At 39.0% G+C, this 27,159-nt stretch overlaps 1 protein-coding gene across 2 annotated transcripts in view; it reads right to left on the bottom strand.

Annotated features, from left to right (window-relative positions):
* Positions 1 to 18,909, bottom strand: part of MTERF1 (mitochondrial transcription termination factor 1) — a 462,335-nt gene extending 443,426 nt beyond the window's left edge. Inside the window, exons 1-3 of one of the 2 annotated variants that reach the window (XM_082631825.1) lie at positions 18,836 to 18,909; positions 18,012 to 18,074; positions 10,485 to 13,199 (exon numbers count right to left, since the gene is read on the bottom strand). In XM_082631825.1, coding sequence (XP_082487951.1) covers positions 12,011 to 13,199; positions 18,012 to 18,043 — 1,221 coding nt within the window. In that variant the 5' untranslated portion in view covers positions 18,044 to 18,074; positions 18,836 to 18,909 and the 3' untranslated portion in view covers positions 10,485 to 12,010. Of the gene's footprint in view, positions 1 to 10,484; positions 13,200 to 18,011; positions 18,075 to 18,835 lie in introns of those variants that run through there. The other variant, XR_014294933.1, reaches the window with a different exon arrangement.
* Positions 18,910 to 27,159: the final 8,250 nt, after the last annotated feature.

Below are 27,159 nucleotides of genomic sequence, written 5' to 3'. Positions count from 1 at the left end.
TTCAAGATCAATTAACAATCAAGTAACGGGAATTCTGGCATTGTACTTAAGCCTAGAAAAGAGGGGTAAGACACAAAAGAAGTAAAATCAGAGTCTAGAGAAAGCTGAGCCATACAGACAGAAAGTGAGAGCCTATGGAGGGGCACAGATTGTGAAAAATTCCCTGTGGTAGGGAAATAACTGGTAAGTTTCTAGAAAAAAACTTTAAGTAAAGGCAACAGCTCACTGGATGATTGTAAAGATCTGATCAACCATGTTTTAGAACCATTGTTCCAGGTGGTTCCTATGCAGACTTTCAGATGGAAAAGACATATATGAAACTGAACACAAAAATTTCAAGGGCCACCTCACTAATAGAATGAAAAAATCTCACAGCTACAAAGGACCTAAAAAAAAAAAAATAGGCTTGCTTATGTTGTCTGCAGATGGTTACCAGGCATTGCATGAGAATAGCATGCCCAAATTCAAGCAATAGAGAGGCTTTATTAGCAGAACATATGGTCCAAAGTTGCATTCTCCAATATGGTAGCCACTAGCCATATGCACTAATTAAATTTACATTTTAATTAATTAAAACGTTTGTAAAAATAAAATTCAGTTCCTCAGTCTCTCTAGCCACATTTCAAATACTCAATAGCCACATGAGGCAGTGCCTATTGGATAGAACAGATAGAGAAATTTCCATCATTGCAGAAGGTTCTATTGGGTAGCACTGGTCTAAAAAATAGCATTGGCACTAAGTTGCTAGTCTAATTTTGTCAACCCTTATTATTATTAATTTACTATTTTTTATGATTAATAAATACCTTATGAGTTGAGATTAACATTTGACATCTAGAAGTGAATAGAAGCATTACAGTTAATGATAAGTGTATATTCGAACAGATATGTCTTAAATTCAAAGTTCTTACCCTTGGACATCAAAAATATAATCAATGTAGGTATCCAAATAAGTATAACAGATGTGTACCATATAGCAAACCACATGAAACAACTGAGGTAAGGACTGAAGGTTAAAAAACACAAAAAGCACTGGATACTGGAACTAGAGGTGGGGAAAACACAAAAACAGACTTAGGGAAAAAAAATCAAAAAAGGGAAACAAAATCAAAAAAGCATAGGCAAAGCCGAGGATAAGCAGCAGTTGGTGGAGGGCTTTGAAGGTCAGAGGCTTGCATATCATCAGAGGGCAACAGTGAAACCTCTAAAGAACTCCTATTGGGCCTTTCACCACAGCATCACCACAGCTGACAACTGCCACCTTCTTGAAATATTCTCTTCTAGATTCCATGACTCCATGCAGCCTTAGTTTTTTTCCACCCTATCTCAAAATGCTGGAGAACCTCAGGCTGGGTTTCACACTCCCTTCTCTGCTGCTCCTTTAAATCATTATCAAGGATTTAAATATTATTTGTATGTCATTGATCCCAATAAAGTTGCAAAAAAGGAAAAAATTAATTCTCCTTCAAGCTCCACTCATATATTCAAATAGCTTATCTGGCATGCTTGCTTGGATTTTCCCTCCAGCATCTTGTCTAGTAGAGGCCTTCTGATAAACACCAGTAAGCATCACTTGGAGTACAATGGAACTAATTCACAGGCAGAAAGTCTGCAAGTTGCATGATTCCCTTGTCCTCTAGCCATTCTGTGGGGAGGACTGCTTGGGCCAGCGAGCAACTGAACATACCATGGATATATCCTCCAACAGAGCAAGCCTGCCCCCTTCCACTGTTGCACTAGGTTCTGTGGGTGCAAGCCCTATATTTGGGGCACCCGGTTCTCAAGAAAGGTGTCTGCCAGTACTGGGAAAAATCCTGATGACATCTGGTGTTCTTCGGAATAGGGGTAGTAAAGTGCTGCCTCTCCCACCAGGGGAAAAAGGAGCCAGTAGTGCCAGCTCACTTCCAGCCAATCCACGGGGGTGACAAGGTTGCATCTACATCTCAAGTTTAACATGACTAAAACTGAATTCTTTATTCCTTCTATCTTAAACCCTTTCTTCCCCCCAACTTAGTTCCATCTCGAAAGATACTACCACATATCCATCGTTCAGACTAGAAATCACAGGGTTATCCTAGAATCCCCCCTTCTCCCTAATTCCTTACATCCAATCCACCGTCCAATTCTATACAGCTGTATTATCTAATATTGGCTGTCAGCCACATGTGGCCACTGAACACTTGAAATGGGGCTGGTCCAAACTGAGATGTGCTTTAAGTATAAAATACACATCAGATTTTGAAGACTTAGTACAAAAAAAGAACGGCAAATATCTCACTAATAATTTTTATATTGATTATGTGTTAAAGTAGTAATATTTTGGATATATTGGGTTAGATAAAATACATTATTAAAATTAATTTCCTATTTCCTTTTACTTTTTTAATATGGTCATGAGAAAGTTTTAAATATATATTTGTGGTTCACATTATATTTCTATTGGACAGTGTTGCTATAGAGTATATCCATCAAAACCTTCCAAATCTACTGTCACCACCTTCACCCAAGTCACCACCCTTTCTTGCCTGAACTACTACAATGGTCTTCTTATTAATCTTCATGCTTCTTCAACTGTCCCATTCTAACTGATTCTCTTTAAATTTAGAAATCCTTTTAAAATATGTCTTATTATATTTCTTACTTTCTTAATATCTCTCAATGGTTTCTCATTGTCCTTAAAATCCAAGTTTCCTATCATGGACTTTGAGGCCCTGCATATGATATGATTGTAGCTTTCCATGTGTCTGCCCATCACTATCATGTCTTCTAAAGCCACACAGTAGGCACTCACTATTCTCCAGCAGCACCTGGCATCCTTCAGTTCCTAAGACATACTATCTTTATACCCACCAGGGCCGTCACATCAACCGTTCCCTATGCCTGGAATGTTCTGTGTGGCTTTTTGGCTGTCTCCATCTCATTCAAGTCTCACCTTATACATTAGTTCCCTAAGTGGCCCTCCCTGATCAGTCTAAAGGTTTCTGCCCTTTACTCTCCATCCAAGAACTCTGTTTCCTTCACTTTTCTCAATTTACAGTTAGTTATTTGTATGCTTAATGGTTTGTCTCTCTTCCTCTGCTAGACTGTAAACCCCATGACGGATGGGGCCAGGTCTGTTCAACCTACCAGTGCAGACCCAGTGTTGGTCAAGGAATTTATTTTAGGGGCAGTGTATAGAAAATCTAAGAGTAGGGATTGGTTAGAGATGAAAAGGTTAGAGGTTAAAAAAAAAATGGATCCAAGAATTGCCTAGAGAAGAATATGTCAAAATTAAAGTTAATTGATACTAGAAGCTTCAATTCTGGATCATCTTTGGGAGAATTAGATTCGAATATATGATCTAGAAGTATTCTAATATCTTTTGTTTCTAAATAGTTCAGTATTGGCCAAGAGATCTAATCATTATTTTATCAGAATATTAATTTAACATATGATTTGAAGATGAATCTCAAATCATACCTCCCCAAGTACTCCTCTTGTTTTCCTACCAGTCCTTGGTAGGAAACTTCTGTAACTTCTGTCATATTGAGTGGACATATTGAGTGGAAACAATATGGGATTCCCTCATGAAGCTCTGAGCATAATATAATATGGTGACCTGATAAACTCAGACCAGGCCTCCTTGGAGGCCAGTTCTCTTCCCTATAGCTCTCAAATGGCATATTCCCTTAACCACAGTGGAGCAGGATTGTCAAGTCTCAAATATATCTAAAAACAGGTCATAAATGGCATGTGATATGGGAGACTGCTCACAGTATGTTTATAAAAATAGGTTTAAAACAATGATAATAATCCAGTGTCAAACACAACAGTACATAATTGGTATTCAGCAAATATGTGTTGAAAAAGTTATTAATTTTAGCTAGAAAACAGATTATATTTATCTTTCACACATAATGCATATGCATAAGAAAGAAAAGACTAGAAAGTTTAACAAGTGCTATTTCTGGGGTATGAGGAGTATAGGTACTTTTTGTGTGTCTGCTTTTCTACATTTTCCAACACTGTGTAATTATATGATTAATACGCAATCAGGGAAAAATGTTATTTTTATAAACAAACCAATAAACTGTCAAAGCTACTACTGCACTCTTCCAGGCTCCCAAGGGCCTCAATTTTGGCAGAGACTCAGACTGCAGTAACTATATAAATATCAGTTTGATTGGGAAATGAAAGGAGAAAGGGGTAACTTGGGTTTCTGAAGGACCTAGTTGGTCAAGCCATTACCCAAGGGACTCCTTTGCTCACTGACGCTAGGGAAGAATGTAGAGAAGTACAAAGCAAAACTTATCTAAGTAAGTATTAACTTCAGCTGCAGAGGCAGGAGGGGGAAAAACGACCTTCCCTACATGATGACAATTCTGTTCTAGAGTTTGTTGTTAAGTTTTCAAATGTCAGGTAGAGTGTGGACCAGAATTCAACTTGATGAAGGCATGATTTCAGACAATAAAGACATGAAAGATAGCATTTAACTGCAGAGGTTTCAACATCTTTTGTGGCTACCATAACAGGTAGGGCATGCATTGTACACATGGTGCTTTATACTAAAGGCATTTTAAATTTATTTCTAATTCTATCATTCTCCCTTACACACTGATCCTCAAAACTAGAATTGTTCACCCAGTGATAGTTAAGTGGGTGAGGTCACCAAAACTGCTACGTTAAATGCCATGGGAGACCCAGGAGCATACACATTTGTATGTGCAATGTCTTCTAAACAAAAAAGAAACCACGATGGTTTATAATGTGCCTATTTGTTATATAACGTTTAGTCTTACAACAAAATCTGATTCCCTCCCTTCAGATGTCACCATTAAAAGCTTTATTAAAAACAAACAAGCAAACAAACAAAAAAATCCTCAAGTCCGAAAAGAATGAAAGTTAACAAACTATATCAACTGCAATCACATGGAGACCATACCACCTTATGCTGGGTTTTTCGTAGAGACACATAACAAATACTACACAAGTTTAAAGATGAAAATTAAACAAGAACAGATGATCTGGTAGTATAACTGAAAAAGTTCAAAGACATGGCTGCATAATATTTTTAAGCATTAAGATTGTGTAACAAACAAGAAGAGAACTACAAACCTAGGTTAAAATGCAAAAAGTGCCCTAATCATATCATTTTGGAACTGTCTGAGACAATTGAACAGTAATATTTGCTTACAAGGAATGAATAACCATTCAAGGAGTACAGCTTGTGTACACTTTTAAACAGACATTAAACTATCAGGGAAAAACCTGTATACAAGAGTATCAGTTTATTTCTTCCAGCTTGAGGCTGACAGAACCTACAGATAAAATGATCCCCTGCTAACTCCCTTGGTATTTAAAGGATTCTTTGCTTAGTTTGAATTATCAGCCAGACTTATAGCTGACATTAGAAAACTGTATAAACCAAACTGCTGTCTACAGTCCTCCCTGCAGTACATGAACTTCTGTACACACGTAAACACAGGGTGACTAGGACTTAGTTTTAATTCTTTTATCAGTTATTAATTACCTTTACTTGTCAATTAAATACATAATTTATATAATTTTTAACTAATTATTTTATCATACACACAGATAAACTTTAATTCTGTTAATAATTATCACATTTAGCTAAATTAACAAGCTTCAGCTACGTGTATCATGCTTACATGAAATGCAGTCATATAGCTTTGGTCAGGAGAAAAAGGTACTCTGAAGAAGCTGAGCAAGTCTGAAGAGATACAATCCCATATGCAGGGAGGAATAATGCTGACCCAAGTGCATTAATTTTGCTATAGACCCTTCAGGTAATGCTCAGAGTGTAACATGAAAATCAGTACTCACTTGCTGCAGGAAAGCAAAAAGGAAGGAATGCCTCTAACTTGGGTCCACATATCCTACTTTCCTTAGAAAAGGAGGCTGTGTGTGGTTGCCTAGAGACTAAATCCAGCTTACTAATCAAAGAAACACACCAGTTCTCCACGGGGCATGGAACTTCATCAGAGGCCTTGTTCTCTTGTGGAAAAGGGCCAAAGTCTAAATTTATCTGTACTCGTGGGGTAGCAAGACCAAGCAGGGGGCAACTGCCCTCTTGGTGTTATTTTTCCAATGGCATTTGCTCACTCCGTGTCTCTGTGTCTCATTTTGGTAATTCTTGAAGTATTTCGAAATTTTTCATTATTATTTTATTTGTTATGGTGATCTGTGATCAGTGATCTTTGATGTTACTATCGTAATTGTTTTGTGGTGTCATGAACCATGCCCATATTAGATGGTGAACTTAACTGATAAATGTTGTGTGTGTTCTGACTGCTCCACCAACCAGCTGACACCCCTTCTCTTTCCCTCTCCTCAGGCCTCCCTATTCCCTGAGACACAACAGTATTGAAATTAGGCCAGTTAATAACCCAACAAAGGCCTCTACGTATTCAAGTGAAAGGAAGAGTCACACGTCTCTCACTTTAAATCAGAAGCTTAGTGACTTGGAAAACCAAGACAGACGGAAAGCTTAGCCTCTTGCACCAAACAGCCAAGCTATGAATGCAAAGGAAATGTTCTTGAAGGCAATTAAATGTGCTACTCCAGTGAACACACAAAGGATAAGAAAGTGAAACAGCCTTATTGTTGATATGGAGAAAGTTTTAGTGGTCTGGATAGAAGATCAAACCAGCCACAACATTCCCTTAAGCCAAAGCCTAATCCAGAGCAAGGCCCTAACTCTCTTCAATTCTATGAAGGCTGAGAGAGGTGAGGAAGCTGCAGAAGAAAAGTTAGAAGTTAGCAAGGGTTGGTTCATGAGGTTTAAGGAAAAAAGCCATCTCCATAACATAAAAGCGTAAGGTGAAGCAGCAAGAGCTGATGTACTGAATAGAAGCTGCAGCAAGTTATGCAGAAGATCTAGTTAAGACGGTTAATGAAGGTGACTGCACTAAACAACAGATTTTCAATGTAGATGGAACAGCCTTCTATTGGAAGAAGATGCATTCTAGGATTTTCATAGCTAGAGAGGAGAAGTCAATGCCTGGCTTCAAAGCTTCAAGAGAGACAGGCTGATTCTTTTTTTGGGGGGATCATGCAGATGATGACTTGAAGTTGAAGCCAATGCTCATTTATCATTCCAGAAATCTTAGGGCTCTTCAGAATTATGCTCAATCTACTCTGCCTGTGCTCTAATAAATGGAACAACAAAGCTTAGGTGACAGTGCATCTGTTAACAACATGATCTACTGAATACTTTAAGCCCACCTACTGCTCAGGAGAAAAGATTCCTTTCAAAATATTACTGCTCATTGACAACGCGTCTGGTCACCCAAGAGCTCTGATGGAGATGCACAGATTAATGTTGTTTTCATGCCTGCTAACACAACATCTGTTCTGCAGCCCGTGGATCAAGGAGTAGTTTCAAGTCTTATTATTTATGAAAGACATTTTATAAGGCTATAGCTGCCATAGATTGTGATTCCTCTGATGGATCTGGGCAAAGTAAATTGAATACCTTCTGGAAAAGATTCACCATCCCTTTTTTTTTTTAATTGAAGTACAGTTGAATATGTTCTTTTTCATATTCTTTTCCATACGGTTTATTACAGAGTATTAAGGATTCACCATTCTAGATGCCACTAAGAACCTTTGTAAAAAATTTTTTTTAATTTAAAAATTAAAAAAAAAAGAAACTTCGTGATTCATGCGACGAAGTCAAAATATCAACAGTAATAGGAGTTCGGAAAAAGTTGAATCCAGCCCTCATGGATGACTTTGGTCGGGGGGGCGGTTCAAGACATCAGTGGAGGAAGGAACTGTAAATGTGGTAGAAAGAGGGAGGAAACTACAATTAAAGTGAAGCCTGAAGATGTGACTGAATTGCTGTAATTTCATGATAAAACTTTAAAGGATGAGAAGTTGCTTCTTATGGATGAGCAAAGAACGGGGCTTCCTGAGATGGAAACTATTCCTGGTGAAGATACTGTGAAGACTGTTGAAATAACATCAAATGATTTAGACTATTACATAAACTTAGTTGATAACACAGTAGCAGGGCTGGAGAGGATTGACCCCAATTTTTAAAGAAGTTCTACTGTGGGTAAAATACTGTCAAACAGCATTACATGCTACAGAGAAATCATTCATGAAAGGAAGAGTCAATTCACGCACTAAACTTCACTGTTGTCTTGTTTTAAGAAATGTCCACAGCCACCCCAACCTTCAGCAACCACCATCCTGATCAGTCAGCAGTCATCAACATCCTGGCAGGACGCTCCACTAGCAAGAAGATTATGACTCACCGACGCCTCAGATGATAGTTAGCATTTTTTAGCAATTAAGTATTTTTAATTAAGGTTTGTATTGCTTTTTTAGACAGTATGCTATTGCACACTTAACGGACTACAGTATAAACAATTTTCATACGCACTGGGAAACCAAGACATTCCATGTGACTCACTTTATTGCAACATTCACTTTATTGAAGTGATCTGTAACTGAACCCACAATAATCTCTACAATAATCTCCGAGATATGTCTATAACTCAATTTTTCAAAAGAACTGACTCTACTTCAATCAGACTCAAACCTAAAATATGACATGTTGTAAGCTATTACATAAAAAATAAACAAGGTCCTACTGTATAGCACAGGGAACTATATTCAATTATCTTGTAATAAACTCTAATGGAAAAGAATCTGAAAAAGGTATATATTCTGAATCACTTTGCTGTACACCAGAAACTAACAAAAGATCGTAAATTAACTATACTTCAAAAACAATTATATGTTTGTGTGTATATACATATATAATGTTAATCTTGCCTGACAGGCATTAGCCATTTGTTTCTACAAAGAATACAAAGGAAGCTGTCCCTCCCCAACCCCCCCAAATAAGTACTGTATTTTACTTCTGTGCATCCCACATCCTCCTTGGCCATTGGCAACTGTTGCTGTATCATCTCATCAGCCCAGGTACAATCCTCATGACCAGCTGATGCCAATAAACTTTTATTTCCTCTGCCCACCTCCTTCACGTTCCTTATAAACTTGTTAGATTTCAAAGCAATACCTCAGAAAGTATTCCCATACAACTCAGAAGACTTAAGGAATTAAGGGGGTTCATGTCCCCTTCCTCCTTCAAAGCCAGTAAAAGTGCATCAAGTCCTTACATCATATCACTCTGACCTCCTCTCTTACCTCCCTCTTTGACTTTTAAGGACCCCTTTGATTACACTCAGCCCAGCCAGATAATCTGGGACAACCTCCCCATCTCGGGACCTTAAGCCATAACAATAAAATTTACTCCCAATACTACTACTGTACCCAGACAACAGAATATTATTTGGCAACATAAATGAATGAAATACTGATACATGGTACAAAATGAACCTTAGAAACATTATGCTAAGTGAAAGAAGCCAGTCACAAAAGACCACAAATTGTATGCTTCCATTTATATGAAACATTCAGAATAGGCAATCCTATAGACAGCAAGTAGATCAGTGGTTGCTTAGGGCTAGGAAAGTAGGAGGGGGATAATGGAGATTGACTGCTAATGGGTAAAGGGTTTCTTTTAAAGGGCACAAACACATTTTAAAGTTAGATTGTGGTGATTATTACACAGCGCTATGAGTATTTTTAAAAATTGAATTGCATACTTTAAATTGAATTGTATGGTATATGAATTATACATTGATAAAGCTGTTGTTAAAAATAGTACCGTATTTATTATGGCTACCATTGAAAAGTTACTATGTGCAAGAAACCTTAGAGACCCTATATCATCTGATTCTTAACAACTCTGTGAGGTCAATTTTTCATCTTATAGATAAGAAAACAAGTTCAGCAAAATTAAAATATTTATACAAAGTTACAGAGCTGGTCAGGAATAGTACCCAGATATACTACTCTAAAGAAATGTCTCTATACAGTCCATGCTTTCTAAATTATGCCATGTTTGCCATCAAATAGTTTATTGGAAATATAAGAGATCACTGACATACAAATGGCCTTGAAAAAACAGGCATTTGGTTTCTATCACTGGTGGGAGTAAGTTTTTTTGAGGCATCAATGACAAGAAATAAGGCTTAACACAGGGAATTATACCCATTATCTTGGGGGGGGGGTGTATGTACCTATCTTATATATACCTATAATGGAGTATAATCTGCAAAAATAATACTGAATCACTATGCCATACACCTGAAACACAATACTGTAAATCAACTATATGTACTTTAATAAAAGAAAAAAAAAGGCTGAAAAGGTTAGCATCATTGTTAAATTCAAAATCCACATCTAGAAAACAAATGCCTCTGGAGAGCAATTAAAACTAATTAATGTCATATAATTTGTTCCTTCTCTTTCAGTTTATGTCAGAGCTAGACTGTGAATGTCTTCAAGATACAGATGTCATCTGTTTGTCAGTTTTTAAGTCAACACCTCTAATAATTCTTGGTTCTTTGTATTAATAGAAACACCAACAAAATATAAATATACAGAAACCATCATTATTTCTTTAAACTACACTCATTAGGCAAAAGTATTCCTTTATTTAGATTTTATTACTTACATTTAGTTTTTTATCCATACATTTAGAGGAAACTACAAACACTAACTTATTAGCCATTCCAGAAAGATAGGTGGATAAAAAAAGTATAAGAGGAAGAAATACAGATACTATACTAAAGGTACACTTCTTCATCTAAAATGCAACTAATCATCTATTTAGTTGTTATATCAGTCTGTTTGCTGCTGTAACAAATTATCACAAACTCAGTGGCTTAAAACAACACCAGTTTATTATCTTTTGGTTCTGTAGGTCTGAAGTCTGACATGGGTCTCATTGGGCTAAATTCAAGGTCTCAGCACGGCTGCGTTCCTTTCTGAGGCACTAGGGAGGAATGCTTCCTTGCCTTTTCCATTTTCTAGAGGCTACCTGCATTCCTTGGTTCATGTCCACTTCCTCCTTCAAAGCCAGTAAAAGTGGGTCAAGTCCTTCTTACACTGCATCACTCTGACCTCTTCTTTTACCTCCCTCTTCCACTTTTAAGGACCCTTATGATTATACTGGGCCCACCCAGATAATCCAGGAAAACCTCCCCAACTCAGGACCTCAAATTAAGGTCCTTAACTTAATCACATCTGCAAAGTCCTTTTATAATGTAACGAAACATATCCACAGGTTCTGGGAATTAAGACATTGATATCTTTGGGTAACCATTATTCTGCCTATCACAGTTGCTCTTATCTTCAAAGAAATCAGGATATACCCATAGTAAATTGAGCCTAAACTGGAGGAGTGGTGGGGCATACTAATGGTTTAAATAGAGTACGTCGAATTTGGGATGAAAAATTCCTCCTTTTTGTTGTCATATTCTTACTGACACTCTATTTTGAAGATGAACCGTAATCAGATACGTGGAATAATAGGAGAAATAGGTTGCCATTCAAAACCATGATAGGAAATAGAACTATCTAAATGAATCTGTCAATTTTCAAATCTGAACAGAAACCAAAAAAGCTTATTTTGTACTTTCTTTTTACACATTGTTCTGCCATAGCACTCATCAACTACCATTCATACAAAAGCCACAGCCTGTATCATAAAATTGGGTGTTGTACTAGTTCAAACTACAGAAAAGGTAGCTGGGAAGACTATACCAGGGCATAATGACCATGAGTTTTTTGGGGGGTTTTTGGGGTTTTTTTTGCGGTATGCCGGCCTTTCACTGTTGTGGCATCTCCCGTTGCGGAGCACAGGCTCCGGACGCGCAGGCTCAGCGGCCATGGCTCACGGGCCCAGCCGCTCCGCAGCACGTGGGATCTTCCAGGGCCGGGGCACGAACCCGCGTCCCCTGCATCGGCAGGCGGACTCTCAACCACTGCGCCACCAGGGAAGCCCGACCATGAGTTTTTATGAACCTTTAAACTAAAATATCCAAAGAAACATTATATACGTATATGTGGTTAAGAAAACAAACCTCCTTTTTGAAAGGTCCAAGTTCAAAATGAAATTATGTCACTACATTATAAGACTGACTTTTGCTTAATTCCCCAGAACAACATTCCGTCCAGTGTTTAACTTTTTCAATTTAGCGTTATATCTTTTTTGACTCCAAGACAGAAGACTGATGTTTGACGTACTCAAGTTATAGCCAGCATTTACCAATTCCTTGATTCGACTTTTTAAAGTGCTTATGCTTGAATCCAAAATCTGAGGATTTTCAATTATTTGTGAAATGCTAATTTTTTCTTCTATGAGGCAGTCTATTTTATCACTAAACTTTTTCTCTCCCAAGAAGATCACATCTGGACAGCTTAAAACAAACTTCCGTATCTCTTCTGCAGTACACCCAAGAGAAAACAGTCTTTCTTTGATATTTGTGTAGTTTCTTCTCATACAGTCATTGGAAAGGTCTAGGATTTTAGCTCCTGGACCATGTATCAAAACAAGCAGCTGCTCATTGTTCAAGTTGAAAGCTGACTGTAAAAATTCAATATTAGTTTTTACCCGTTTGGTGCTCTGAATTAAGATGAAAGGGTTTTTTAAAATTATCTTCCTGACAAAACCTGTGGGATCATTGTGACCCAAAGACAAACAGACTTCTTGCAAAAATTCAACCATCTGTTTATTCAGCTCAAGACTATTGGAGAAGGTACGCGGGGCACTGGTCAACAATCGACAAAGGCATTTACGGGTCAATCCAACTGAGTAGAGGAACTCTATATTTTTCTCTAAGTTTAGGTTGTTACTGGACCGAAAAAAGGATTCAGGAGAACGTTCCAAAACAGCTACAATTTCAAGGTCTGATGTCACAATTCTTCTCCACAGATCCCACCGATTTGAAAGACTTTCAGGTGTGCGTGTCATGGCTCGTGGATATCTTGATATGATGCTAGCAATCACTTCTTTGCTAGCTCCTTTAGACAGAAGGAATGTCTTCAGGTTCTGCTCATTAGTACCTCTCCTATTAAAAACTCCAGGCTGTCGTTTCTTTGCCATGTCAACATCTACTCCCATACTAAGTAGGTTATTCAGCAGTTCTTCATTTTCCAAAGGTTCACTGTCTGCATTATCACATTTCATTCTGAAAAGCCTAAATGAAACTGATTTAAAGAGGATTTCTGCTGAAAATCGGATCATCCAATGTCTTGAACCAAAAAGAAAGTTACTTCTCATATACAAGAGGTTTCTTGGTGCCATAATGGTCAGGTAGCCCAAACCTTTTGGAATGCTGTATAAAACAACATATATAATATTATACAAACACACATGTTAAAGAGATAAAAGACCATATTATGACCCTGTAAGTATCATGGTCATTTCTGTAAGAAAATACCTAGGGATCCAGCTCTCCTGGTGCTGTTGTAACAATCCCACCACCACACTCCCACTCCCTAGCTCACTGCTTCTGATTATCTGTGGGTCAGGGGCCACTTCTATTCTTAACATAAAGAAAAGCAGTACAGCATCATCACTGCCCCAGAATTATTCCTGCCTTTACCTTCCTCTTTTTATTTGGCCTTGCCTGCCTTGGCTAACCAAAACCAATTGCCCCTCTCCATCTCTGCTTTATCTTCCTGGTTTCCAAATCTTTGGCTTATTCCTACTAATTGATGCTTTCAATTCTGCTTTGTCTTCTAAGTTACTAGATCTTTGGCCTTGCCTCTGCCCATAGATACCAGACTTCTCTGCCTCTGTTCTCACTTCCTGGTTATCAAACTCTAAATCTAGGGGACTTCCCTGGTGGCACAGTGTTTATGAATCCGCCTGCCAATGCAGGGAACATGAGTACTACCCCTGGTCCGGGAAGATCCCACATGCCGCGGAGCAACTAAGCCCGTGCACCACAACTACTGAGGAGCCTGCGCTCTAGAGCCCATGAGGCACAACTACTGAAGCCCGCGTGCCTAGAGCCCGTGCTCCGCAACGAGAAGCCACCGCAATGAGAAACCTACGCAACAAAACGAAGAGTAGCCCCCGCTCACTGCAACTAGAGAAAGCCCGCGCGCAGCAAGGAAGACCCAACACAGCCAAAAAAAAAAAAAAATTTTTTTAAACCTCTAAATCTAGCCCTGAAAACCAACACTTTATACTACCTAATTTCCACCTTAAACACCTTTTTCTAGATTCATGGTACTCTTTAAACCCATGCTATCATTAGAACCTTAATTCTTATCTTACATAGCTCCTGATCCCAATCTCCATGTCACTCAATTTACCCTAATGTCCCCTTGGTTCTTGGGTTAACCCAACAACTCCAAACCAATTTTCATCTTCATAATGATCTAGCTGGGATATTTCATACACACAGTCCACCACCGCATGTGGAACTATACAGAGAGATGGGATGTAAACATTTTAAAAGTTACTTTTGCCATTCTCCTCACCACCATTTTATAAAAGACTAACTCAGGGCTCTCTGCATCTGCGTCACAACACATGTAACTTTGATCAAATGACTCAAACCTTGATAACTCATTTTCCTGATCATTTAGAAATAGGGCATAAGATGGATGAACTTATACATGATAATAATCATAGGTCCCTACTAAAAAAAGCACCTCTATTTATAGGAAATATTTTATGAGAAAATCAACAGAAAAGTTTTCTTCTGTTATCCAGCTTGTCAGATGGTTTATGTTCCTAAGTTGTTTGTGGTCTGAGTCATACAACAACACATAATACTTTTTTAACTGTACTTTCTCCTTTTCAGACTATACAGCTGTGACAAACTTAGTTCTTGATTCCTAATTACTTACAACAGGCTCTTATCACTTAAAAGAGGCATTTCCCTTCTCCTCTCTGCTAATTAAGCATAAAATAGAAAATAGAGATAGATGGTTCCAACTCACCACGAACATTTCTGGGCTTGAGATACTGCTTTCAAGATCCATATAAGAAAAGCTCCTCTGTGTCTGTCCTTTTAATTACTACAATCTAACAAGAACTTGGATTATGCCTACAGGCTGGGAACATTCCTGTAACTCAGATAATCCACCAATCATCAAAGAATTAACAAAAGATTCCAAAACTATAGATTCAAGTAACATTCAAAAAAAACGCAGAACACTCACAAAGTAAACATCAAACAGCAAAAGCACATTTTAGATTGCCCTATACTCTGAGTTCATTATTCTTCATGTCTCCATAATACCACATACTACTCTATAACTACATACTCTTCCAAAAATGCATGAAGACAGAAACTTAAAAATAAGATCCTCCTAACGAAAGAATGAAGGCTTTACCTTGCCCTGCTCAACAACTTGCTCTCTCTTCCAGATGCTCAGGGTGACCTCTACTGGATCATGGGACAGAACACTGACAACTGTAGATAAAACCAGTGCTTTCCAAAGAGGGGTGAGAGATTATCCAATGGGACGCAGGAAGAAAACAGTAGAACTCCAACTTGTATTTGTCTTGGCCTTTTAAAATTTCTGCTTTTTACATGTTTCACCATGTAAAAATGTATACAATATAATAGTACTATAAAACATGTATATAACTAATTAGTAAATAAATATACCTATATTGGAGGTACATTTATAAACCTTTTTATTAAGATTGTACATGTTCAAAAATGTCTATGACTACTACTCTAGACTACACTCTACTCTTGAGAAACAGGGCTGAACGAGTCACAGAAAGTTCAAAAGAAATTCTACTGATGAAAAACTAAAAGTGAGTAAAAATATATGCCAAATATCTTAACAAAAGAGGAATAAATTAAGGTTTCTCCTGAATCTGTCATAGGGGGATTTTGTCTTTGTGTATAATTTATTCTCCATGGAAATATCTTTCACACAATTTAATATGTCCAAAACCAAACTGAGCATCCTTCCCAGCCCCCAAACCAGCCCTCCTCTGATTAATGAAATCACTATTACTCAGTAATCACTCATGATAAAAAAAATCTGAAAGTAAGCTTTGTTTTTTTTTCTCTTCCTCAACACCACAGTCATTAAATCATGTAGATTCAGCTTCTTCAGTATCTCTGAAATCCAATCACTCTACTCTTTGCTATTCTCTCAGACTATAACAGCCGCTTAACTTGCTTCTCTAACATCAGTCACTCAAAACTGCCCCCACAGTACACCTGTAAAACAAAGATGTGATCAAGTCCCTCATTCCCTGATTCCCTGACCTCTGTAGCTCTCCCCTAGAAGGTAAAATCTTCAGACTGACCTTTCTAGCTATCTCTTCTGTTCTACAACCTCACAACAAAGCACCATGGCTCTCAAATCTCGGGTCCTAAACATCCTTGACCATTCTTGTCTCCCTGCCTTTTTTTAAGCTGTTCTTTCAGAAAGGCCTATCCTCCTAATGTCTATCCACAGTACAAGATCCCATTCAAACAGTATCTTCCCACAAACCTTTAACTTAAGAAATACTTGAAGTGAATCATTTGTTTTATAGTAATTTGTTACTAAGAGTCTAAAACTAAGTGTTCTATTTACATAGGGGAAAAAAGAGCTGAACTGGACTTAAAACTAGCAACAAAAATTTGGTTTTGATTACAATACTATAAATGCAATAAATTGACCCCCCCCCCAAAATGGTATGAACAGTCTTAGCTAAGCCTAAAAACAATGGTAACTAGTATCAATAGTTGGTAAACATATGAAGAAATGGGGAGAATTCTCAAATATTACTGTTGTTAAGGAATTTGGTACCATCCATCATATCTTTCAACCCAGCATTTCTACTTCTTGGAGATTATCCAAAGGAAATAAAGGACAAGAATACACATTTGTTATTTAAAAAAAAAAAAAAAAAGATGACCATTATAATATTACTTGCCACAGCAAAAAAGAAGAAACCCAAATGGCCACCAGTAGTAGAATGATTAATAAATAGTGGTACATGTATACAATATAATACTACACAGCCTCCTTTTTTTGTGTGTTTTGTTTGTTTGTTTGTTTGTTTTGCGGTACGCGGGCCTCTCACTGTTGTGGCCTCTCTCGTTGCGGAGCACAGGCTCCGGACGCGCAGGCTCAGCGGCCATGGCTCACGGGCCCAGCCACTCCGCGGCATGTGGGATTTTCCCGGACCGGTGCACGAACCCGTGTTCCCTGCATCGGCAGGCAGACTCTCAACCACTGCACCACCAGGGAAGCCCCTACACAGCCTCCTTTTAAAAATGAGGCAGGGGCTTCTCTGGTGGCGCAGTGGTTGAGAATCTGCCTGCTAATGCAGGGGACGCGGGTTCGAGCCCTGGCTGGGAAGATCACACATGCCACAGAGCAACTAGGTCCGTGAGCCACAACTACTGAGCCTGCGCGTCTGGAGCCTGTGCTCTGCAACAAGAGAAGCCGCGATGGTGAGAGGCCCGCACACCGCAAACTAGAGAAAGCCCTCGCACAGAAACGAAGACCCAACACAGCCAAAAATAAATAAATAAATAAATAAAAATTTTAAAATGAGGCAGATCTAACACAATAGAAAGATGTCCTAGACATTCTAAGTGGCAACCTGCTTAACAGCATAGTGGCTAGGATAATAACACTTAAATAAAAAGGGGGAGGGGACATTAATATATACAGAGAGGGGAAAAATAGAATAACCGTTATTTTTCAGTTTTCAACACAAAAAAAGTTAAGCCTGATGACTATCAATTTATTTAACTCCTTTAGCATCCAATCTCCATTCAAAATACTATTACATCTAGCGTGGTGAATAAATACTTAAACAACCTAATGCAAGAAGTACCAACTGTTTCAATCTACAAATTTCAAAACTAATTAATATTCCATAACTTATTTCCATCTGTCTCTCAAATTGACGTTTTTAATTACCAAAGCCACTATTCCAAGAGCTGAAGGCCAAAATTAAGAAATACACTGAACATTTCTGTACCTGTAACTTGTGAGGTCTAAGGAATAAAGGAAGATTTACGAGCCCCTCTGCTCCACAATTCCCCAGACAAAGGGGCTTTTAATGGAAATGAGTAATCACTGGTTCCAGGATTCTACATTCCAGTTAGTCTTCTTTTGACAAAACGAGCTAAGTTGGGAGATCTTTACAGCAATGAACTTCTCACCTCATTTGTCTTAAGGAAAGAGAACTTTGCATTCCTCCAGAAAAGCTGAAAAATAGCCGTTTCCTAGAAATGGAAAAATAAAAGGGGGGGGGACAAAATAACGTCAGGACTTGTAATACAGAATAAGGAGCTCAATCTCAGCTAACACTGCATAATGTTCTCGTGAGATGCATAACCTCTTGTATACTAGGCATCTCTCAGAGATACTGAGAAGAAAATGGCAAGTACAAGCCCGAGTATGAGAGGTAAAGGCGGCAGAATCAAGAGTATAATTTGTAAAACCAGAACTAAGTGCTTCACACACATTATCTTACTTAACACCCACAACTTAAAAGGTCGGCATCATTCCTAAAATTACAAAACTCAGAAAAAGCGCCGAGCTCCCTTACTAGCTTGACTTAGCTCGTTGAAGCAAGGTTCGAACCCAGTTGAGTCTTTAACTCAAAAATTCCACGGGGGACTTCCCTGGTGGCGCAGGGGTTGAGAGTCCGCCTGTCGCTGCAGGGGACACGGGTTCGTGCCCCGGTCCGGGAAGATCCCACATGCCGCGGAGCGGCTGGGCCAGTGAGCCATGGCCGCTGAGCCTGCGCGTCCGGAGCCTGTGCTCCGCAACGCGAGAGGCCACGACAGTGAGAGGCCTGCGTACCGCAAAAAAAAAAAAAAAAAAAAAAAATTCCACGGGTATTTTCACGGGTTCTTCCATCCCTCTTCCTCCCACAAAGAAACTCTACAAGGGGCTGCACGGGAATGGGACTCCGTTACACAGCACAGTCACCCAGACCCGCTTCTAAAAAGAAAAAGCACACCAGCAGCGAGTCACCGACCTCAACCTGGACTATAACTGGGCGCTGTAGATACCTTTACTTTCCCTCTGGGGTCTGGAGAAGAAGAGAGGGACGGAAGTGGACAGGAATGACTTCCGGCGAGGGGCCGCGCACAGAGGTGACGTCACCCTCCTGGCGCCCCCCGGCGGCCACGCGGCCGCCTTCCGTAGCCTGACGCTAGGGCCCCGGCAGAGGGCAGCAGGAGACCGCGGTGAGCGAGGGAAACCAGTCTTCAGCTTTGATTTTGGAGGGCGGGGCGGGACTCCGAGCTTTCCCAAGACCCGGCCAAAGGCCTAGAGTTGCTACGGAGATCCGTAGCTTGCAGGCGACACGCGGTAGGAAAGTCACTGTTACATACGTGAAGTTTGCAGCCTGATAGGATGATTACGCTTATTAATGGGATTAACATGGCGTGGATGAACACCTCCGCGTTTGGTGCAGGAAAACGCGTGTGAACAGCTCCAAGTTTTCGTTATTGAACTACCTGGTAAATCCTGAAGTGTGGCTGCTAGTCCGAATTCAGTCAGCCTTCAGGACGGGAAGTAATTCTAGCGTTCTTCGATTTAAGTGCTTACAATAAAAATTATTTCTGGTTCTTTTGAAATTGTGACGAATTTGTGCTATTTAAATCAAAGTTTTGGGACTTCCCCGGCAGTCCTGTGGTTAAGACTCTGTGCTCCCAATGCAGGGAGCATGGCTTCCATCCCAGGTGGGGGAACTAGGATCCGGCGTGCCCCAGGGCGCGGCCAAAAAATAAAAAATAATAATAAATAAATAAAAGTTTCAGTAGAAACAATCTCCGCAGCCAGTGCGTTTTTGTCATCTTTGGGGGTGTCGCCTTAAACCTTCGTGGTCCCCTCAGTCCCCAAAAGAAGGCTTATACAGAGATAAATGAAATAATCATCAGGTTGCCACTTATCTTCTGGAGGAACTGGTAGTTTAGTCCTTGGAAAAACAGAGAGTTGGGGAGAGGGTTGATCCTGAATTCTACTACAAGGAAGAATTTCCTGCATTACCCTCTTCTATGTAGGAGCATAGTGGTAGAATTTTCTTCATCCCATTTCTGCACCAATGAACCAATTAGTGTTTTATCCTCACTCTGTCCCTTAGATGACTCCTAGCTTGTTTGTTGTCACTTTGTTTTGAATTAACATTCTATTTTGTTGGTTTATAAGGATAAAGATTTACCTTTGAGACTTTACTAATAATCTATCTGTTAAGTGAAACGATTTACTCCAGTTCCTCCAGGTTAAAAAAAATTGTCTGGAAAAATTAGAAATGGTCTCTTTATGTGAGTTTCTAAAATCTATTTCTGCATGGAAGGAGCTCATATATCCCAGTTAATATTTACTATTATATATAAATATATAAATTTATGTATATAAGCATATAAATATTATATCTACAAACTGCCTTACAATCAGAATGTAAAACAATAAAATCTTTTTTAGGAATCATTGAACTTCAGACTTTAAGAAGACGTTTGGGATTATGGAGCCTCAGTCCTCTCCTTTTACAGATGAGACATTGAAACCCTTAGAGTAGAAGCCAGCAAGAGAATGCACGTCTTATGACTCCTTGACCAGTAAGTTTTCTGTGATTTATACCACATGCTTTGTTGTACTGACATAGATTATCAAAGGTTCTTTCAGACTTACTTAAGCAACCTCGCTGTTTGTTATTTGTGATGTCATGTAGGCAAAGGAGATTGGTTCTTTTGAAAATAAGTTCCATATTTCCTATCCCAAATTTTCTGATTACAAATATATTTTAAATACATATTATAAAACACTGAATAAGAAAAGTATAATAATGGTTGGATTAGAACGGTGTATTATTGATTCGTTTTTCCTTCTCATATTTCTGCAAAGAGGTTTAATCATTAATGATTTGTGAAATGTTGTCATTAACTTCAATAAGACCAAGGACTATTACTTGGTTGTCATTGGTGGTGTGTTAGAATGGAACCTGTATATACCTTGCCTGTATTTTATTCATTATTCACTATATCCTGCCTGCCACCACTGTTTTCAGGATGGGGGGGGATATAGTGGAAAACAAGACAAAGCCCTGCCCTCCTGGGATAATATTATCCCTCCTGGGATATTATTTCCAGGATAGGTCTCACTCAGCCTGAGTATCTGCTCATCTACATGCTTTCCCAAGACCATAGCTGACCCAAGGCCCTACTAAAATGATGTAATTAAGAAAAAGAAAGTGTGGTTAGAAACACTGGGGGACTGTGTGTGGGAGAAGATCAGTGGCAGGGAGTAAGCGATGATGAAGGAACAAAGAGGAAAAGGAATGAGATGAAGTAGTAGCAACATGGTAGAGAATTTTTCCTAGAAGCTGTTCTAAAGTTTTCATCTTTCTGGATTTTTAATAAAGGCTAAAGTAACTCAGTTTTTAAGTCGAATTTATATTGTCATATATCTCTTTTACAATTCTCTTTCTTTTCTGAAACCATGGTGATATTGGATGGTATATGTATTTTTAAATGACCTTCCTTGGGGAAAGAAAAAGTTGCTAAATTGAATTGGATCTCTCCTTCCCCAATCCCCTTTTTATTTGAAAGTCTGTTGCAGGGAAAGGTTAGACTCTGGATAGACTTTGGAGCCCTACTTCCTCAAGTTGGACTTAGACACTCAGGGGATGGGCTGAAAGTCAAGCACGAATATAGTATCTGTGCTATATTCAGAAACACCTCTGCCTTTTTATAACTAAGTTTGTTTCTTTGTTTTTGTTTTTGTTTTTTTACTGTGCCAAAGGTACTTGCCTGACCAGCTCTGCCCAGGAAATGTCCTTAGTTTTTCATGTAAATAGACTTCCAGCAAACCACAAGTCTTTGGTTGACCACTCATGTTTGAATCTCAGAAGACCCAATTAAGGTCAGAAAGGAAGTGGTCCTCCATTCCCCCACCCCCTATTCAATAAAACAACACCCATAGACTCCTGGACTCAGTGGACAAATGGATCACCCACACCCCGTCAACTTCCTAGACAGAGTGCCAGCTTCCTACAAATCTCACTTTAGGGCCTTCAGAGGAGCATCAGGTCTCTACCCAGAACTCTCTTCCTCCATTCTCTTGCCTGGCCGTTTGGTTTGCATGAAAACAAATGGAAAAGCTACAAACTGCTTAAGGCTGAGTAAAGCAGTAAAGTTACTCAGATAGTCACAAGTGGTTAATATTCTTTCTGTATGCAAACAAAAGAGCTAGCTTAATTTCCCCCCTTTTGAAAACAATTGTTTTTAATAACCTTATATTTATGAAGAGTTTCCTGCTGGCAACTTTCTTTCTCTGAAATGTGCCTAACCAGGGTCTAGAAAGACTTCCTGAGTCAGCTTTCCTACTTCCAGGCTCATTACCACAAGGGTCTGTGGCAAGGAACTGGATACTTAGCCTGGCAAATTTGCTGATTCCAGACCTGATATGATCCTGGATTCTCATGGTAGTTAGACTGCCACCATCAGCAGGATAGAGTTGGCTAAGAGAAACGCCATAATACTTGAGACTCCATTCAGTCTGGTGAGTTTAAGTACCTTTTGGGTTGTTTGATCCTATGTTACCCTGCCTTCCATTACCATGAAGCAGTTCTTAATTACTGGTAGAAAATGTTATCTTACCACAGAGCAGGGGAGCACATATTCACAAGATGGAATACAATCTGCCTTTTCCAAAATTATCTCCCTTCCTGTTTACAGTATATCTTGAAATTCCACCTTTAGACATTTATTCCTTGGTATTTATAGCATGGTGATTTTAAATCAGAAACATATTTGAAAGAGAAAACAAATTAAGCCAACAGTCAGCAAACTTTTTCTATAAAGGGCCAGATGGTAAATATTTTAGGCTTTGTGGGCCACATACTATCTCTGTTACACAGTCTTTTCTTTCTCTCTTTCTTTTTTTTACAACTCTTTAAAACTGTAAAAACTGTTTTTAGCTCAAGGGCAGCCTGGCCACTGGCCATAGTCTGCCCACACCTGCATTAAACTATAATGAGCTACTCACAGATATCTGTAACGTAGTTTGTTGACTTAAAGACATCCAAAGAATAGGAATTTTGAGAGAAAGGACTCAAAACAGAAAAATATTAATAATATTTGAAAACATTCGTATAACAGTATCTACTAGGTACTAGTCTAATCACTTCACCTATATTAATTGATTTAATTCTATGGTAGAAATAATATTATCTCCATTTTACAGAAGAGGAAACTGAGGTAGAGGCTAAGTAACTTGCCCAAGCTCACACAGCTAGTAAGTGATTGGAAACTTAGTAGTCCAGCACCAGAGTCTATGATCATAATTGCTATGCTGACACTCAGAGAGAAATATTTTAATTCACCATAGAAAATACAAAAATAGAAATATTTTTCTATAGAAATTAAAAGGGGGGGTAAAAATTCACCCATAATTCCATCACCTAGAAATAATCACTATTCACATTTTATTTATGTCCTTTTGGTTTATATTCTTCCAGAATATTCTTATAGATAAAATTATCTTTCTTATTCAGTTCTATGAGGTAGGTATTATAGTTTTACAGATGAGGAAGTTGAGGCTTAGATAGATTAAGTGACTTTTTCAAGATCATAAAGCTAATATGTGTATGGAACCAGGATTTCAACCTGGGTGGTAGCTTCCAGAACCTGTCCTCCTAACTCCAGGCCTATACTATATTCAAGTTTATGCTTAACTTGTCACACTTAAAATGTCCTTTTCCATCTCTTTTTTATAAAGAACAGTCACCCATGTTTTCTTTCAGAATGTTACTGTTTTTCTCGTTTTTCCTTTAAATCCTTGAATTATCTGGCTCTTATTTGGGAATAGAAAACATGGTAGAGATTCAGTTGTTTCTTTTTCAAATTGCTAGCCAATTATTCCAACATCATTTAATGAATAATACTTTCTTTGCCCACTGCTTTGAAATGCCACCATTATCATATACTAAACAACAGAGTAATCTTACTTTTTTTTTTTTTTTTTTTTTGCGGTACGCGGGCCTCTCACTGTTGTGGCCTCTCCCGTTGCGGAGCACGGGCTCCAGACGTGCAGGTTCAGAGGCCATGGCTCACGGGCCCAGCCTCTCCACGGCATGTGGGATCTTCCCGGACCGGGGCATGAACCTGTGTCCCCTGCATTGGCAGGCGGACTCTCAACCACTGCGTCACCAGGGAAGCCCAACCATTTTTGAATGACTGCATTTCATTTGGGGAAGACATTTCTTAAGGTTCTGTTGTGATCTGACTTAAGGGTTGATATGAAGAAAGGAAAGTAGGTTTCAGCCTGGTATGGGAATTTTCCTTTATGGATGATTTTTCCCTTGAAAAATAAAGGCCAAGGATTCAGGTGAGCATGTTTTAGCTCAAACTCTTCAGTTTTTATAGAAGTGTGAAAAATGGAAGCTGAGCTTGAAGGAATATCAGTGATTATCTTGTCCAACCCCCTTACTTATAGATAAGGAAACTGAGGCCTAAAATGGTAAAAATGACTTATCTAACAAATAATGTTGCTAGTTAGTGACTGTATTACACAGAATTCTTTCACTTGTAAGTGACAGAAATACAACTCAAACTAATTCAAGCAAAAAAAGGGGATTCTCTTATAACATGGGAATGAGAGGGACAGAGATTTCCTCAGTCATGACTATATCCAGAAATTAAATTAGGTCCACAGCTCTCTCTCTGCATCTTATCTTCTCTCTGTATGTAGGTATGATTCTCTCAGGCTCTTCTATGGGGCAAGATACATGGCTGCAAGTATCTCTGAGGTTACATCCTTTTAACTGGTAACTCAAGGGAAAAGGGAGAAATCCTCTTAGTCTTGAACGTAAAATCCAAAATAAGGACTCTGGCTTTCTTTGAGTCATTTGACCACCCAATTATTTCAGGGCAGGAGTAAGCATGGCAGGATGTAATGTGATTGGCAATCCCAACAGAACCATTTGGAGTAGGGGAGATGCAATTTCTGAAAGGAAAAGAAGGGTTACTATTGCTAGAATGAAGAAAGGGAAATTGGACAGACAAAAACATCTCTGTCCAACTGAGAATCACACCACACCTGGAAGTGATGCTCAGTCAGGTAACTTCATGCTAAAGTCAAGTGTTTTGGTGTGCTGGGTAAAAGGGTTTGGAGAGACAGAGACAGAAGTCAAGAACTAGAAGAGACTCCCACAATGGTATCTGGAAGAGAGGCCATGAGGACATCCATATCAAGTAGCAGCCTACCAGAGTTATTTTTAGATGATTTTTGTTATTGTTTTTGTTCATCTTGCTAACCCTTGTTCCCCTTATTATTACTATAATAACCTCTTTTTAAGTAAACAAAACAGAACATCTCTGCCCACTACTGTAGTTGTAAAGCCAGAACTGGAATTGAGATCTTTGATCTTCCATTCCAATCCTCTTCTCATTCATCTATTCATTCATTTAACACAGATATGTATAGTACTCTATCAGGATTGTATTTAGCTGCAAGTAAAGAATCACTAGTCAATGGTGTCTTACATAGCAAAAAGTCTAGAGACAGGAGTTAGTTGTTGGCACTGTTTTCTTTTTTTTTCTTTTCCATACAGTTTCTTATGGGATACTGAATATAGTTCCCTGTGCTATATAATAGGACCTTGTTGTTGGCATTGTTTTCTAATACCACCTAGTCTCAGTTTCCCAAGCATGACATTGCACGTCCTTGCCTCTAATCCTTTGCTTGCTCCTCTGCTGTCCATCCCCACTTGTTAGTCACTGTTTTAGTCCAGTAGGGCTGCTATAGCAAATACCATAGACTGGGTGGTTTAAAACAACAAACATTTCTCACAGTCCTGGAGGCTGGGGAGTCCAAGATCAAGGTGCCAGCAGATTCAGTATCTGGTGAGGACCCTTCCTGGTAGACGGCTGTCTTTTCCTATGTCTTTACATGGTGGAAAGGAACAAGAGAGCTCTCTGGGGTCTCTTTTATAAGGGCACTAATCCCATTTGTGAGGGCTTTACCGTTATAATCTAATCATCTCCCAAGTTCTACTCTCTTAGCAAATTTCAAGTATACAATACAGTATTATTAACTATAGTCTCTGCACTGTACATTCATTCTCATAGATATCTAAAGCTTTCTGCCTGGTATTAAGTGAATAAATCAATGAATAAATGATTGAACTAATTTACTGACTGTGCAACTCAGCTTCCTCATCTGAACCTTATTTCTTTCAGTTGGTCATTTAATATTTATGCATCACCCAGTGGGCACCTGAGAAACAATGAAACTTAAGAAACACTCCCTGCGTTTAACAAGTCTAATGGAGATATTCACAGTCCGAAAGAAAAATGTTGAACCAGATGATATTGAAGATCCCTTCCTCCCCTAAACTTCTGTGATTCTACTGAGTGGGAGGTTTGCACTCCGTGTACTGAGGTGGTAGATTTATGATCACACAAAGATGGCTCATTCTTCCTCCCATCTTAAGCACTCAAATCGGTGCAAAAAGAATAGATTCTGATAATTTTAAATGACTGCTAACCTTGGCTAGACATTGGGAAGGGGAAATGGGTGCTGCTTGTCAAATAATCACTGAGGAGATAATTTAGGGCTGCCTCTAAGCGAAATAACAAAGAATAGGAAGGCTTACCTTTCTGCCATCCAGCCTTCTCACTGCATTCCTAATTCCTGTATCTGCTAAATAGTTAGTACCCTCGTGCTTCCCACTGAGTCCCTCAAATCTCACTTTGACACTAGGCAAGCCAGCTGTGCATAAAGTGTCCCCTACACCAAAGCTGCCTGTAGAACTTCTCTCTTCACCCTTACCCGTGAGCTGGACACTTGACTTTTCACCTCTGTATCCCTAATAATCTGCTGTTCTCAATCCTAGCTGCACATTAGCATCACTTAGGGAGCTTTTTAAACATACTGAAGCCCAGCTCTCCACCCCCAGGGATTCAGATTTAATTGGTTTGACGTGACATCCAGACATTGGTCTCATTTTTTGTTTGGTTTAGTCTTGGTTTTGGTTTTTTTAATCCTCAGCGGTGATTCTAATGTATAGCCAGAATTGAGAACTGCTGTACCTTTGAAGCTGGACTTGCTTAATTTTCACCTACTGATAAAGCCCCACTCTGGATTCTGGGACCAATTCTGTTCCTAGCCAAGGAAAATTCAAAGAGCTTTAGGCTAGCAGCTCAGCAACTCAGAGCTTAATCCCACTGTGGCCTGAACTCCCAGTTCCAGTAATTACAGGCTGTTGTTTGTTCCTTGTGATTAAGCCTGTGCCCCAAAGGAACATGGGGAGTAAAAGAAGGGGAAACGGTTGCTGGGCAGGCAAAACAGTAGGTG

Source organism: Mesoplodon mirus (genome assembly GCF_964341445.2).
Source record: "Mesoplodon mirus genome assembly, chromosome: 9".
NCBI lineage: Eukaryota > Metazoa > Chordata > Mammalia > Artiodactyla > Ziphiidae > Mesoplodon > Mesoplodon mirus.
This window is presented reverse-complemented; position numbering and strand designations above follow the sequence as displayed.